This window comes from Delphinus delphis, chromosome 15 (assembly GCF_949987515.2).
Source record: "Delphinus delphis chromosome 15, mDelDel1.2, whole genome shotgun sequence".
Classification (NCBI taxonomy): domain Eukaryota; kingdom Metazoa; phylum Chordata; class Mammalia; order Artiodactyla; family Delphinidae; genus Delphinus; species Delphinus delphis.
In genome coordinates, this window is record NC_082697.1 from 78,697,200 (window position 1) to 78,713,243 (window position 16,044).

At 53.8% G+C, this 16,044-nt stretch overlaps 2 protein-coding genes across 4 annotated transcripts; one reads left to right on the plus strand and one right to left on the minus strand.

The window, feature by feature from the left end:
* The first annotated feature begins 1,985 nt into the window (after positions 1-1,985).
* ABHD11 (abhydrolase domain containing 11) lies at positions 1,986-4,376 on the plus strand. Of its 3 annotated transcripts, none has more exons than XM_060033139.1 (6): positions 1,986-2,162; positions 2,316-2,451; positions 3,132-3,305; positions 3,474-3,644; positions 3,748-3,929; positions 4,236-4,376. In XM_060033139.1, exons 1-6 carry the CDS (start codon positions 2,047-2,049, stop codon positions 4,282-4,284), a joined length of 828 nt encoding a protein of 275 aa, XP_059889122.1. In that variant the 5' UTR covers positions 1,986-2,046; the 3' UTR covers positions 4,285-4,376. The 3 variants fall into 3 exon arrangements, with proteins under 3 accessions (XP_059889122.1, XP_059889123.1, XP_059889121.1); XM_060033138.1 differs by having other exon boundaries at positions 1,987-2,162; positions 4,152-4,292; XM_060033140.1 differs by lacking the exon at positions 3,132-3,305 and having other exon boundaries at positions 4,152-4,292.
* A 61-nt stretch (positions 4,377-4,437) lies between these two features.
* Positions 4,438-16,042, minus strand: LOC132437697 (uncharacterized). The gene is made up of 6 exons (XM_060031020.1): positions 15,848-16,042; positions 14,954-15,041; positions 5,415-5,476; positions 5,039-5,133; positions 4,693-4,813; positions 4,438-4,608 (listed from the first exon to the last, which is right to left on the minus strand). The coding sequence occupies exons 1-6, from the start codon at positions 16,040-16,042 to the stop codon at positions 4,462-4,464; spliced, it is 708 nt and encodes a 235-aa protein (XP_059887003.1). The 3' UTR covers positions 4,438-4,461.
* Between the last annotated feature and the right edge of the window lie 2 nt (positions 16,043-16,044).

Sequence of the window (16,044 nt, forward strand, 5' to 3'; positions counted from 1 at the left end):
CAGGTTACCCAGTTAGACAGTAGGCTGGGGTGGGGATGGGGGACCACCTGAAACCACCTTTGAAATGCTACTCTTCTGAATCACCACCATGACATCAACCCTCTTCCCCTTTATCCACCAGTTCTAGAAAAACTTCCTACCTGATCTCCTTCAAGGACCCCTCCCAGGCCTTGGACCAACCCCCCTCCAGAGCTCAGATGTTCTCATCATGCCCCTATTGACTATGCTGGCAACAAATGATCACACCACCTGGTGTGTTTAGAGTCCCCAGCGATCTCAAAGTCCTCCTCAGATTAGAACAAAACACCTGCCCATCACCAGGCTGGCTCAAGATGGGGGCCACTTCATTAGGCAAGGCATTTATGAGGCCATGGAGTTAGGATGCATCCTACTGTACTGACTCCATCAGGCTTGTCCTAAGGAGGTGGGGGAGAAGCCAGTGGATCCCTGGCTAGCCCAGGTGCCATGTCCTGGAGGGGGCACTGACCCAGCTACCAGCTGAGCCTACACCTAAGCCTCAGCTAGTGCTTGAATCTCTCCATAATCATTCAGTAAAATTACTATTGCACTTTGCGCCAGATGAACAAAACATGACCCAGGTCCTTCAGGAGCCCCCAGCCTGGTGGACACATAGGAGTCCAGACTCTGACAGATGTTTTGAGAACATGAGGTGGAAGAGATTAGTTTCAACTGGGAAACGCTGGGAAGGCTTGAGGAAGAGGTGGCGGTTATCCTGGACCTTAAAAGACATGGAGGACTTGGGCAACTGGCTATCTGGAAAGTGGACACAGCATCCCAGTGGGAAGTGGTGTGGGAAAGGACCTGAAGGGAGGTGTGCAGTATAGTCCTTGGGGGTGCCTGGCACTGCGCAGCTTGTGGGATCTTAGTTCCCCGACCAGCGATTGAACTCGAGCCCTGAGCAGTGAGAGGACGGAGTCCTAACCACTGGATCACCAGGAAATTCCCCCTGACCGTTTCTGAGCAGAAGAATGCTGTAGAAAGAGCAGCTACTCTTGCAGCTGCTGAAGGCTGGACTGCTGTGGAAGCCAGCTGAGACCTGAGACAATGTCGCCACTGCCACCACTACCCCAGACTGGTCAGAGAAGATGGCAGCCAGTCAGTGCTCCAAAAGGAGGCGACTTCCCTGCACGATGTGCTGAGGGGGGTGGGAAATAAAGGTCTTATTTATTTCTCTGCTGGTAAATGGGGGGCGGAGGTGAGCAGATCTGAACCATTTCAGCTCAGTGCAGCAAATGCCCCCTTTAGTACAAACACCTGGCCTCCCACCTTGACTCGCAGACCAGAGGTTACGTTATACCGCTTGTAAGTTATTTGCCTCAGTTTCCTCATCAGTAAAGGGCAGGAGCGGGGGTCGAAGGGCGGGCTGGAAATGACCTCTAGAGTCTCTCCTAGCTCTTTCTAGAGTAGACTTCAGGATTAGTAAGAGGTGCTCCGTCCAGCCTGCCTGGGCCCCCAGCTATAGAGCACGGCGCCTCCAAGCTGACGCCTCGACGACGGGAGCCACTCATGGCGCCCCTCGCCTGCGACCGCCAGCGGCACAGAAAATACAGCATCCGGAGCAGGCCAGGTGCGGGGTCCACAGCGGGCCCAGGCAGCGCCTCCTCGGCTTGGCAAGGATCTGCCCCGCGGCGAGGGTTCAAGCCCCAAACCCAGCACGTCACGAGCTGCGGGAACGTGATTCCCAAAACTCAGGCTCCGACTCCCCGCAAGAATTCTGCGCGGGGAGGGGCCGGGCGGAGCTTAGCAGGGCGGGGCCAGGGTATTGGTTAGCTCCGCCCAGGGCGTGGCCAGGTACGGTGCTCTCGCCTGTGGGCGTGGTGCCCACAGGGTTTCGTAGTGACGCAAGGGGCGGAGCCTGGGGGGGGACAGTTTTCCGGGATTACGTAAGGAAACGTGAGCGAAGGAGGGGCGCTCCGCGATAGGGGGCGGGGAGAAGGCGGAGCTCCAGTCGGAATTGGGCGGGGCTCCGAGCGAGGCGGAGCCGGGGGACAACACGAGGTGCGCGCCGGGAAGGAGATCCGGGAGATGCTCCGCTGGGCCAGCGCCTGGAGGCTCCCCCATAGGAGCCTCGGCCCCTCCAGTCCCAGCTTCTCCAGAGTGCCTGTCGCACCCAGCAGCAGCCAAGGCGGCACCGAGCCGAGGTCAGTCAAGGGTGTCAGGTGCAAGTTCGTCCTTCGCCCCTCCCCCTCCAGTCCAACCCAGATGGCTCCACTTCCTCCGCTTGGGCCCGCCCTCTCCCAGGCCGCTTCGCCAGCCGGCTCAGACCCTTCCCCTACCCTTGCTCCTCCCGCCAGGCCGGTGCCGCTTTCCTACAGACTTCTGGACGGGGAGGCAACCCGCCCGCCCCTCGTCTTTCTGCATGGGCTCTTCGGCTGCAAAACCAACTTCAACTCCATCGCCAAGGCCCTGGCCCAGCAGACCGGCCGGAGGGTGAGCTTCCGGGAGAGGCGGGGACCCGAGGGAGGTGGGGCCTTGGTGGGCGGGGCCCTAGAGGAGGCCGCGGTGTGGCCAGCTTCTCTGTCCTCAGCGCTGGGAGTGGCAGGTCCTTCTCGGCAGAAATTAAAGAAGAGATTGACCTTCTAAGGCTGGAGGCCCCAGGGCAGACCCAGGCCCTAGATGAACCCCATTCATTCCCTCGTGCTTTCACCCATCCAGTCCTTCATTCGTGTTACAGGTCTAAGTGCTGCACCCTAACCTAGGCTCTGCTGTCAGATGCCTAAGCACCAATACCCTACCCCCTAAGGGGGCCAGACCCTGCTTGTTCACCAGGGATGACAGGGGGCTTTCCACCTCGTCCAGCAGCCCGTCCTGCTGTGCTCCAGCTGTTGCCAATTCTTGGTGTCTGCTTTCTCTGGAGTTGCCACCCAGCTAGGCCATACCTCCAGAGACGTGGTCACACTCCTTGGACCTTCTGGCACAGTGGCTCCAGGTTCGTCATCTGGGCCTCCAAGGTCTGAGAACTGGGCCTTCTCACCTTTCGGGCCCTTCTTCCCCTTCTGGATCTCCCCACCACCCCAGGCTCTCCACCTCCCTCAGCCTGCAGATCTGCCAGGCTTTTGGCTATGCCCTGAAGGTGGATGCCAGAGCTGCCCGCCTCGCCCACTCCCCAGGTGCTGACAGTGGATGCTCGGAACCATGGTGACAGCCCCCACAGCCCAGACATGAGCTACGAGGCCATGAGCCAGGATCTGCAGGACCTCCTGCCCCAGCTGGGCCTAGTGCCCTGCGTCCTCATTGGCCACAGCATGGGAGGCAGGACAGCCATGCTGCTCGCACTTCAGAGGGTGAGCCGTCTCTATCCAGCGCTTCTTCCCATCCACTGTAGACCCTGCGTGCCCAGCAGGCAACCTGGAACTCCAGTGAGCCTTGGATGGCCAAGTTCAGGATCCAGGAACTAGGCCTGAGACCTGCTATGCCTGCCCTAAGGTCCCCAGTCTGATTCTCTCCCACAGCCAGAGCTGGTGGAGCGCTTGATTGCCGTGGACATCAGCCCAGTGGAGAGCCCATCCAGCTTGAACTTTCCAAACTACGTGGCAGCCATGAGGGCCATAGACATCCCCGATGAGGCGTCCCTCTCTGGTGCCCGAAAACTGGTGGATGAGAAGCTCAGCTGTGTTATCCAGGTAATACACCCAAGCCCCTGTATGGTGTTGTGGGCAAAGGAAGAGTGGCAGCCCCGGGCCTCACAAGGAGTCCCTCCCACCCGCAACTGCTGGACCCCCACAGAGCATAAGTATGCGGCAGTTCCTGCTCACCAACCTGGTGGAGGTGGACGGGCGCTTTATGTGGAGGGTGAACTTGGATGCCTTGGCCCAGCACTTGGACAAGATCTTGAACTTCCCACCACGACGAGAAACCTACTCTGGGCCATCCCTCTTCCTCCTGGGTGGAAACTCTCAATTCGTGCTGTAAGCCAGGCTGGGTGGTGGGAGGGGCATACCTGACTTATCCAGCCCCCAGCCTGGGGAGGGCTGGGGTGTGGGCAGGGGGTGCCTGAAAACCCAGAAACACCACTAGGCAGGTGGACTCACGTGGCTCCCCATCCCTCCCCGCTTGGCCTCCACTTCTCTCCTTCTCTCTCCATCTTCCTACTTTCACCCCCTCTCGGTGGCCTTCTCTCCGGCGGACAGTCCCAGCCACCACCCTGAGATTAGACGGCTCTTCCCTCGGGCCCAGATGCAGACCGTGCCTAACGCTAGCCACTGGGTCCACAGCGACTGCCCGCAGGACTTCATGGCTGCAGTCCGAGACTTCCTGGCCTAAGAAAGGCCAGAAGGGGACACAAAACCCCAGGCTTCAAGGCCCTGCGGGCTGCTCCTTGTTTCTGCACAGAAGGACTCAGGTGGGCACTGAGAGGGCACAAGGATGCGTCGGGGGTGTGTCAGACCTTAAACTTTAATGAATAAAGTTACTCTTCCCAAGGTCTTGGGCTGAGCTCTCTCACCGCCAACGTCCCCACCAATGCAGGGGGAATCTGACCCAGGGGGTCCTGGCAGTTCCAGGGTCCATGGGGGCTCCCAGAGCGCCCCTGGACTCTCTCTGCAGCTGACTCTCGACCTGCTGCCTCACCATCCACTGCATGTCATCCTGGGGGCAGGAGAGCAGGTTCAGGGGCCAGGCTTGTGCCCGTCTGGCCCAGCCCCCTGGGCCCGGCCGGCAGGTCCACCCTACCTCCCAGGCCTCCACCTCCTGCTTCAGTCTCAGCTTCTCCTCCAGAACTTCCAGCAGCTGGGCCTCCACAGCTCGCAACTTGGCTTTGAATATGTCCAACTCAGCCTCCACTGCCCGTTTCCTGAGGGGGCAGAGAGAGCAGCCTGGGCGTCAGAGCCTGCAGATCTGGTTCTGGGCCCTGGGGGTGGACAAGTATGGCCACAGCCCCCGCCTTGTGACAGAGTGGGTATTTGTGTGGCTTTTCTTCCAGGAATGCCTGATGTCCCCCCTTCCCCTCCTGGCAGGACAGAGCCTGAGGGTGAGCCAGCCACCACCCTCCCATCCCCCACAAGCAGCTTCCTCTCACTTGGCAATGGCTTCATCCCGCTCCCGGAGGACCTGGTCCAGCGAGGGCTCTGTCTGGGTGTCCCCCAGCGCTCCAGCCACTTGGGATTCTGGGCTCTGTGGTAGGGTGACAGAGGAGGCAGTAGTGGTTTGCGGCTTGCCTGGATGAGGTGCCCCACTTGGCTTTTCCGCCCTGGCCTTGGCCCTGAGGCTGATGTCAGGAGGGGAAGGGTCTGAGACGTTCTGTACCTGCCCCCCAGTGCCCCGGTCTCGTGGGCAGGGGACTGCATCATGCTGAGGGGTTAGTAGGTGTGGCCCCTTCCCACCTAAAGGAAAGCAGAGGGGGCAGGGTGTTTGGACCGCCCCCCTCCACCCCACAAGAGGAAAGGAATTCTCACCTGATCCCCAGGAAAGAGACAAGGTGGCTTCAGAAGGACACTTACCCCTCGAGGGCCCCAGACTGAGAGGGTGGCCTGGTGACTGGGACTCTTGTCAGCAGGGTGGGGCAGGCGGAGGACGTGGCCCTTTGCCCTCCCTTCCTGTCAAGGCACTCCCTGTGAGGCTCCGCCCCGGGTAGGCTGACCATGCCCCTGCCTCCACTCCCGGATCCTGGAACCCTCCAGCCAGACCCAGAGTTTCTTCACCCATTCCTTGTCCAGGCATGCGTGCCCCTCACCTCAAGGGGGCGCACTACTCACATCAGGAGATAAGAAAGGAGTGAGAGCCGGATGACGTCAACGCTGAGAGACAGGTGCCCCAGTCCCCCATGCTGAGGAGTTGGCATCTTGGAAGCTTGAGTGGCATCACCACACATACAACCATAACCTTAGCTCAGCAGAAAACAGAAGGGCAAAAGTTTAACCGTTCCTGGCAAATGCCTCCTAGCACATTGAACCGTCCATCCCCCCTAGCAATATCCTCCAGTATTCCCACAATAGTGTTCATTATTCCTCCAGTATTCCCAACATTCTGATCCTGGAGTGTGGGTGGAGGTGCTGTGCTCTGAGGGGGGGCGGGCAGGGGAAGTCTCAGAATCCCACACCCCCCCTCGATGTGACCATTGAGAGCACAAGTAACCTCAAACGTGTAAGAGGGCCTCCCCTTTGAGAGGCCTTTGCAGCAAGGTTCCATCTTGGGGATTAGACCCTCAACCCCACTCTAAATAGTACATACTTCCTCCAAGACCCCCCAGGAAGCTCCCTGCAGACATGACTCCTGGTTTGTCTGGGTCCCACTCAACCAGGTGCACCTCTAACAGCCAGACTCCAGTTTCTTTGGTTGAACCCAGGTGAAGAGGTGGAATTGAGCTGTACCCCCAAAAACCCCTTTTGTGGAGGAGATTCATTCATTGTGTTTCTGGAGGCTGCTGTATGTCATGATCCAGACAGGACCTCTGCTCTCGGATCTCTGGGGCTAGCAGGGATGAAGCACAGATATAGTCAGAAAAGGGTGTCAGGGAGTCCAGGGACAGTGGGAGCACAAAGACCCCTCACATCCAGTCACGGGGGTTCCACAGGAGCTTGTCCAATAATGAATCCCGCAGGCCAGCAGGAGTCAGCCAGAAAGGTCTAACACTCATGCCAGGCATTTCTTTTATCTTAACTTTTTACTTTGAAGCAATTTCAAACTGCTCTTCAATGTCAAAATATATATATATATATATATCCTTTTAGGGTTAAAAAAACTAATATGGTATCAAACATCGCACCCAGTTGTCACATCTCTCTGGTCTCCCTCAATTTAGAACAATTTGCAGCCTTTCTTTGAATTTTGACCTTGACATGTTTGAAAATTACAGGGAACTTATTTTGTAGACTGTCCTTCAATTTGGGTTTGTCCATTTCTTTCTCACAATTAGACCACTGTTATATATTTTGGGCAGAAATATCACGAAAACGATGCTGTGCTTTTTTTTTTTTTTTTTTTTTTTTTTTGGCCATGCTGCACAGCTTGCGGGATCTTAGTTCCCTGACCAGGGATTGAACCCAGGCCATGGCAGTGAAAGCGCTGAGTCCTAATCACTGGACCGCCAGGGAACTCCTGATGCTGTGTTCTTGTATTCAGTATCATTTGGAACCATGACGCCTGGTGCTGGTAATGTTGATAACTTGATCATAATTAGTAGGTATTGGGGAAGGGAGGTACTTTAAGACTATGAAACACCCTTTTCTTCATCCCACTTTCACCCATAGGTTTCAGCATCCATTGATGTTTCTTGCCTGAATTAATTATTAATACAATGGTTTGCAAATGGTGATTTTCCAATTTTATCATTTCTTCTACATTTATTAGTTGGCCTTCTATTATAAAAAACTTTTTCTTCACCCCCATTTATTTATTCATTTACTTATTTATCAGATGAACTTGTGATTTCCTATTTTATTCCATAGGTTATAATCCATTCCTATCATTTATTTTGATGCTTAAATTGTCCCAGGATTGGTCAACGGGTGCCCCTTGCTGACCTCTTGTCATTTTGATGTGTCGCATCATTCTTTGGACACGTCCATTCTTTTCTGGCTCAATAAGATATTCCAGGTTCATCTTGTTTTTCCCTGCCCCAGCCCTAGAATTAGCCATTTCAACAAGAATACCTGTTTCTTTTTGCTGGAGAATAATATTTAGAAACCGGGATCTGGGTGTTAGTTGTGCTCAATGCAGTTAGGGTAACCTCTACTGCCAGGCCCGCTCAGTAGACACATGTTTATATACACACATAAACATACACATTTATACCTATGTTTATTCCTTTATCTGTGTGATGGTTAATTTTATATGTCAACCTTACTGAGCTGCTGGATGCCCAGATACCTGGTTAAATATTGCTTCTGGGTGTGTCTGTGAGGGTGTTTCCAGAAGAGGTTAGCATTTGACTTGGTGGCCTGGGTAAAGCAGGTGGCCCTCCCTGATGTGGGCGGATATCATCCAATTCATTGAGGGCCTGAATAGAACAAAAAGGCAGAGCGAGGTTGAATTCTCTCTTTCAGACTGTTGAGCTAGACTTGGTCTTCTCCTGCCCTTGAACTGGTACTTGCACCATTATAGCTCCCTGGTTCTCAGGCCTTCTGTCTGAGTCCGGAACTCCACCACCCTGCTTTCCAAGTCTCCAGCTTGCAGACAGCAGATTGTGAGACTTCTCAGCCTCCATAATTGCGTGAGTCAATCCCTCATAATAAGTCTCTTTCTCTATATTTATCCTATTGGTTCTGGTTCTCCGAAAACCCAAACTAATACAATTTCCATATATTGAAAAATAGTTTCCATTCAGACCTTAAATTCCAATGGCACAGGGTTCATCCTAGCTTTCCCCCTTTCCAGATTTTTACTGCCTTTTCCCCAATTGTCTTCAATATATTTTATAATTTGTTCAGTCTCCCTGTAGGTAGCTAATCCTCTGAGACAACAGGCTGCCCCTGACTTAGATGCCCTCCTTACATGGGGGTGGGTCTGGCAGGGCTGCCTTCCCATCCCACACCAGTGCCATCTGCATGCATGGTCCTGGCTGCCACTGGGCTATCAAACATTTCTAAGACTTTTATATTCGTTCATTCTACAGATATTTATTGAGCACCTACTATGCTTCAGGCATGTTTCCAAGTGACAGACATAAAACAAGAAGATAGACAAAGTTCCCTGACCACCGGAGCTCACATTCTAGGGAAGGGAGATAGACAATAAACAATAAATAAATGAGTATACCAGACGGTAAGAAGTGCTGTGAAGAAAAAGAAAGCAGGGCAAGAGAATGATAAAAGACTAGGAGATTGCTATTTTATATAATTCTGTACTATCCTAGGGAGATCACAAATATTAACCTACCACTGAGACGAAAGATAACCGTTCTCATGACTTGGAATAATTTTTCCAGCAACAGCATCATTCATGGATTCAAAAAGCTCTGGGTTCCCCTGATGGTTCAGTGATTAAGATTCCACACTTCCACCTCAGGGGGCACGGGTTCAATCCCTGGTCGGGGAAGTTGCACATGCCATGCAGTGCAGCCAAAAAAAAAAAAAGAGTTCTGTATTTCCAAGCACAAGTGAAGATGACACATTCGAGAAAACTGTATTAGGGAACTCAAAGGAGGTGCTAGGGATGACACATGACATGACAGTGAGAAGCAGAAATACAAGTGAAGGGTTTGAATGAACTTTCACAAACCGTGAGCGTGGAAAAGAATTGTTTTGAAATAAAGTTATTTGTAAATATATGTGATTTAAAGTATTTCCATTTTAAATGTTTTCACTAAATATTACTAGGGAGCCGCTTATTTCATTTGCACCCCTAAATGTTTTAATTAGACTAGTGAGCCAAATTTCTTTCTTAAAAATCTTCTCATTGGGAAAAGGAGGGCAATGTATTCAGGCATATAGTCAATTCCATCACAAATACCTTAAATATCACACACTGAGCAGTGAGACTCATTCCCCAGCTGCCTACTGCCTGTATCTCCCTCCTCTGCTGCACCCCCAGGATGGCTGAGCCCAGGCCTCAAGACTGAGCTAGAAGATGGTGGGCTGGGGTTAGGGAGTCTGGAAGGGGGAAGGAGAGCTGCCTGCTGGGCAGGGCTGGACTTTGTGGTCAAAACAGCTTGGATTTGCAGGGCTAGGTGGCTTACAAACCATGTCACCCAACCTTCAGTACCTGGTTTGTGTTTACTTCTCTGAGCCTCATCGTCCTCATCTGTGAAATGGAACTAAAGGAGGGCCTTCCTGATAGGGTCACAGTAAGAGTGACCCTTACACAATGGCCAGCACTTTGTACAATAATGGGCCAGGGCCAGACTTCCCAGGGGAGGAGAAAGAGGGAGTAAATCTGCCAGAAAGCAGCAGAAAAGCCACAACAGGAGAACATCAGCAACACACACACGCACACACACACGCACGCACACGCACACACAGACATGCACTCTCCCCAGCCTCGGAGCCTGGGTTGGCTGGCCCTTCCTGCTCTGAGCCCCTCACGACTCTGCCCCGGGGACAGAATTCCTGAATTCTACACAAGCTGCCTCCCCTTCCGCCTCCAGACCCCGAAAGCCCATATACTTCCACATCATTGTCTTGTCACTGTCAGGGTGTCTCTCACACCAGCCCGGGAGTTTCTGGAGGACAGGTAGTGACTGTCATCATCCCAACCTGGGCACACAGGTGCTCCGCCGTGAGGGCGTGGGCAAGGCAACACCGGCCTTGCCCAGCAGGTGGCAGCAGTTCCCAATATTAGGGATCCCCACTCCCACCCTCCCCGCTGTTGGGATGGAAACCCCAAACTGTGCTGGGGCGAGGATGCTCCCAGACGCCCAGCCTTTCCTTCAGTGCTCCTTTATAGGAACACGCCTCATTCAAGCATCCAAGTGTTTACAGCTCAGTCTGCAAACACACTTTCTGTGCCAGCCCTGGGGAATCTACAAGAACATGACCCCGTTCCTTCCCTTTATGTGTCCCCATCTAATGAGGGGACAGACACTTAACACACACTATATGCACACAGGACAATAGTGCTATAGTCGGGATAAATACAGGCCTTTGTGGGACCACGCAGAAGGAGTCCAAAGCTCATTCTTGGGTGGTCAGAGACAAATTCTTGGAGGAGGTGATGTCTAGCGGGGAAGGACTAGAAGTCATTGGCCAGCTGCATGGGGAGGAGGAGAAAAGAGGGAGGAGAGGGCCCCAGGCATGTGCAGGTCAGGCATTAAGGCTGCTCACAGGGTGGGAGGGAAGGTGGCCTCCAAGAAGAGAGGCAGGGCCAGACCACAAAGGACCTGGAAAGCTATATTGTGGTACCAGCATTTCCCCGCTCCTCAAGGAAAAAAGGAAACCTGAACAAGTAGAGGGGTGCAGAATGCCAGTGTTGGGGCACAGTGATGCCCCTTTAACGAGAGTGGGGAGAGGGCTCTACAGAACATTGCTCTGGACTGAATCTCCACCAATTAACCACATTAAAGAATGGGAGTGATGTGTGTTGTGGGGACTGCCTGGTTCCCACAGGGACGAAGCCCTGCTCTCTCACTGTCCATGTCCTTGTTCACAGCTTTGCCCCAGAATGCCCTTCCCCCATTCTCCACCTGGTCACCTCCTACTCATCCTTTAAGCCCCAAGTCAAATGCCCCACGTCTGCCAAGTGGTCCCTGATCCCAGGGAGGTGGCTGCTCGGGTGCTCATTGGCACCTTGTGCAGCAGCTTCTCCTTTAGCTCCTGCCATGGTTCTGGGTCCTCTGTCTCTGGCCATCCTTCACCTGTCAGTTTCATCTTCAGCCCTTCACCTTCTTCCATAGGCACAGACACATACCCACAGACACACACATATGCACACACTTCCCTAGACTGTGGCCCACAACTTCCATTTCCACCCCAAGCCAGGCTCCTCCTGCCTTCCAAGTCTCCAGCCTGTGTGCCACACTAACTCCTCATTGACTGTCTGCCTGTCTCCTCTGGATGTCAGGGCAGAAACCTTAAATAGTACACATCCTGGTCGAACCCCTCTCCCAGGTGCCAGTTCTGTGCTTATCGGCACGTGGTCAGTCACAGGGCCTGTGGCTTCTAGTTCATAATATCTGTCACTGTTTTGTTTTAAATAAATTTATTTATTTGTTTGTTGTTTTTTTTTTGGCTGCGTTGGGTCTTCGTTGCTGCGCATGGGCTTTCCTTTTAGTTGCAACGAGCGGGGGCTACTCTTTGTTGCGGTGCGCAGGCCTCTCATTGCGGTGGCTTCTCTTGTTGCGGAGCACGGGCTCTAGGCACACGGGCTTCAGTAGTTGTGGCAGTGGGCTCAGTAGTTGTGGCTCACGGGCTCTAGAGAGCAGTCTCAGTAGTTGTGGTACACAGGCTTAGTTGCTCCACGGCATGTGGGATCTTCCCGGACCAGGGCTCGAACCCGCAACCCCTGCATTGGCAGGCGGATTCTTAACCACTGCCACCAGGGAAGTCTCTGTCACTGTTTTAATGTTTTACAACAAACATATTCTTTTCATAATTGAAATAAAGTCATATTAAATCTCTCTCTCTCTCTCTCTCTCTCTCTCTCTCTCTCTCCTTCTTGGCCACATGGCTTGCGGGATCTGAGTTCCCTGACCAGGGATCGAACCCGTGCCCCCTGCAGTGGAAGCACGGAGTCCTAACTATAGCTACTGGACTGCCAGAGAATTCCCTTAAATAAATCTCTTGAATGCCTTTGACCCTTCTCTCCAGCCGATGGGTCCTGCTCTTGTTCACACAGTCCCAGTCTCTCTCCTGGACAACGCAGCAGCCTTCCAGCTGGCCTCCATGCTGCTATAGATGAGCCTCTTCCCTTGCTTTAAGACCATCTATGGTGGCCTCTTCCAGCCCGGGCCTCTCCCACAAATTCCAGATTCCTATGAGCAGTGGCCTACTTGCCCTCCCTGGTGGCATGTCTAATGGGCCACTCAAACTTAAGGGTCCAAACCCCGAATCCTATTACCACCTGCCACCCACCTGCCACCTGCTCCTTCTCTAGTTTTTCCTCCATCTTTGCAAATGGCAACACCATCTTTCCATGTATTCAGGGCAAAAAACTTGACTCCAGGCATCCTTGATGCCTCTCTTTCTCTCAGTTGGCTCTACCTTTAAATGCATCCAGGGGAGCTCCCTGGTGGTCCAGTAGTTAGGGCTCGGCGGTTTTACTGCTGTGGCCCAGGTTCAATCCCTGGTTGGGGAACTAAGATCCTGCAAGCCACGTGGCACAGCCAAAAAATAAAATAAAATAAATAAAAATAAAATGTATCCAGGATGTGACCACTTCTCATCACCACCATTGTATCACCTTTGGCCCAGCTGCCTGCGTGATCACAACAACTTCCTAAATACGTCCCTGCTTCCTCCCGTGTCCCCTTCCGTCTGTTCTCCACTCAGCAATCAGAGCAATCCTGCTGAAGCCCAAGATGGATCAGGTACCTTCTCTCTTCAAAACCCTCTGGGGGCTCCCATCACCCTCAGAATCAAAGCCAAGGGACACACAGTCAATTCCAACGCCCCTCCCTCGAGTCCTCTGACTTCACCTCCTTGGAGCTCTTCTTCACCCTCCGCACTCCAGGCATCCTCACCTCCTTGCTGTCTCTCCGATATGCTAGGCACACTCCCTGCTCCTGGTCATTGCACTTGATGTTTCCTCTGCCCAGAATGCTCCTCCCCCAGAGACCTACATGCCTCACTCCCTCACCTCCTTTATTTATTTATTTAGAAAAAAAAGTTTTTTTTAATTTATTTTATTTTTGGCTGCTTTGGGTCTTCATTGCTATGCGCGGGCTTTCTCTAGTTGCGGCGAGTTGGCGGTTACTCTTCATTGCCATGCGTGGGCTTCTCATTGCGGTGGCTTCTCTTGTTGCGGAGCACAGGCTCCAGGCGCGCGGGCTTCAGTAGTTGTGGCAGGCAGGCTCTAGAGCGCAGGTTCAGTAGTTGTGGTGCACGGGCTTAGTTGCTCCGTGGCATGTGGGATCTTCCTGGACCAGGGCTCGAACCCATGTCCCCTGCATTGGCAGGTGGATTCTTAACCACTGCACCACCAGGGAAGCCCCCCTCACCTCCTTTATTATTATTATTATTTTTTTTTGCGGTACGCGGGCCTGTCACTGCTGTGGTCTCTCCCGTTGCGGAGCACAGGCTCCGGACGCGCAGGCTCAGCGGCCATGGCTCATGGGCCCAGCCGCTCCGCGGCATGTGGGATCTTCCCAGACCAGGGCTCGAACCTGTGTCCCCTGCATCGGCAGGCGGACTCTCAACCACTGCACCACCAGGGCAGCCCTACCCCCTCACCTCCTTTAAATATGTACTCAAGTGGCACCTTCTCAGCAAGGCCCTCCTTGACCACCTGATTTAAAGCTGGAATCCTGCCTCAAACCCGGCACCCTACTCCTTCTGTCCTGCTTTATCTTCTTCATAATATCTTATCACCATCATGTATGTTATTTTCTTGTTTGTCATCTCTCTCCTCTACTAGAACCCATGGAGGGCAAGGACTTTGGTTTTCTGCCATGTCCCTAACGTCTAGAATAGTCAGCACATAGTAGATGCTTTTTGATTAAGGGAATGAAATTCGGACCCTTGATTGCCTCCCGCCTTGTCTTCACAATGAAGTTTAACGTTCAAGGTCTCCCTCACTGGACTCATCTCCCACCCACGCTCATCCCCATACCTGAGCACTGCAGCAGGCTCCTGAGGTTCTCCAGTTGCTCTCCACCCTCACCCCAGCGTCTGGGCACACTCCTTCTGTCTAGAATGCCTGCACCACTGCCTGCTGCAATGCCACTCCTTCAATATCCAGCTTGAATGTCACCGGCTCTGGGAAGCCACCCTGAATCCTTCACATATTGAAACCATATCTGTCTCTCCCACCACTCTAGGAGCACCTTAAGTGCAGAACAGTATCCCCAGAACGTGCATTCCCAGGTAATGTTTGATGAATGAATGAATGAATGAGAGTAAGACCTGTATCAGAAAGGCAGTTTAAGTTGAAGGGCACACATTCATTCTCTATTCATTTTTCACGCTACCATTTAATATTCATCTCAATAAGTGATGCTTGGCATGACACCAGGATTCTCTAAGGGCAGCAGCTGTGTCTCCCCTTCCTGCCCTCTCCCCACAGGGCCAGACACTGGGCTCTGGGGCTGCACCCATGACTCACCCCACTGAGTCACCCTGCACAGAGGAAAGTACTCTGAACCAGGAATCAGCAGCTTCCCTGCCACCTGTTCCCTGTAACCCTGGGCAAGTCCCTCTAGCAGGTGAGTTCTGGTCTCGCATCTGTCAAATGGGGCACCACCAACACTTGCTCTGTGGGACACTCAAGGTTGAGGTCTGGACAAGTGGAAGGGATGTGGCTGCCTCTCGTGCTAGGCTACGTCTGAGCTAGTCTTGGACCAGACTTTCCTGGGAAGGAGGGATGGCTGGAACAGTGTCTCCAGCCTGTCTGCCAGCCAGCTAACCTGTGCCCACAGTCTCGGAGAACTGCTGGGCCTGGACATACTGGTCAGCAGGGGGCTGGCCCAGCTCCAGAGCAACACCTTGGTAGCCCTGGGGAAGGGAAGGGGGAGTGCTTGGCTTGAGGTCAGAGCATCTGGGCCAGGGCACAGAGAGGGCAGCTGGGGGTGTGTGTGTGTGGCTGCCGCTCAACAAGATGCTGGCAGGGACCAGAAAAGAAGCATCTGCTACTGACTAGCCCCCAGCCACCACCCCTCCACAGTATTGAGAAGACCTTCCCATTAGTCCAGAGGAGCTCAGCCCCTGCTTAGCTACTCCCAGCTTCTAGCTAGGAAGTAGGATCTCAGGCCCGGGGCTGGGATGCAGGACTGGGACTACAGGGAAAGGGGAAAGAGATGGGACTATAACTTAGATCACCTTCCCCCAAAATAGAGGAGTGCCTGCATCTTGCTGGGAGTGGAAACTAAAGGAAAAGTGGTGGTCACTCAGCATCAGACTGTGAACTGAGGAATCCTGGGGAAAGAAGGGGCCAGAGCCTGAGTCTGGATGAGACGCTGGGAGAAGGCAGGAAGGGTAGGGACTCAAAGGCTGGAACTCTAGAGGGTTTTGGCTCGAGGAGGCTTTTGGAGGGGGATGCTGGAGGTCCGAAGGCAATAAAATTAAGGAGGGAGGTGGGGTCTAACCTCTAGCAAATCCCCGGGGATATGAGGGGCCCTGGGGGTGAAGAGCCAGGGTCCAGAAGGAGGGATGCTGAGCGGCTGAGTCGAGGGATGGGAGGAGGGAGGACGGAGTTGGGACGGGAGGGAGCAGAGACTCTGGGAACCGACCCCAGGCAGGGATCAGGCGGGCGTCGAGAACGCAGGGGGATGAGGTCCCTGGGCTGTGACCCTTCGGAGGACCTGATTGGGTGTGGGGGAGGGTGGGCAGTGGGAGCGGGGAGCCAGAGTCCCAGAATTGGGCTCTAGGCTGGGACCCGCCAGGGCGGGGCGGGCGAGGGGCGGGGCCGGGCTAGGGACTGGGGGCTGGGCCGGGGTCCCGGGGGCCGGGGCGGGGCCGGGCTGGCGCTGCGCAGCCGCGGGGCGGCCGCCGCGCATGC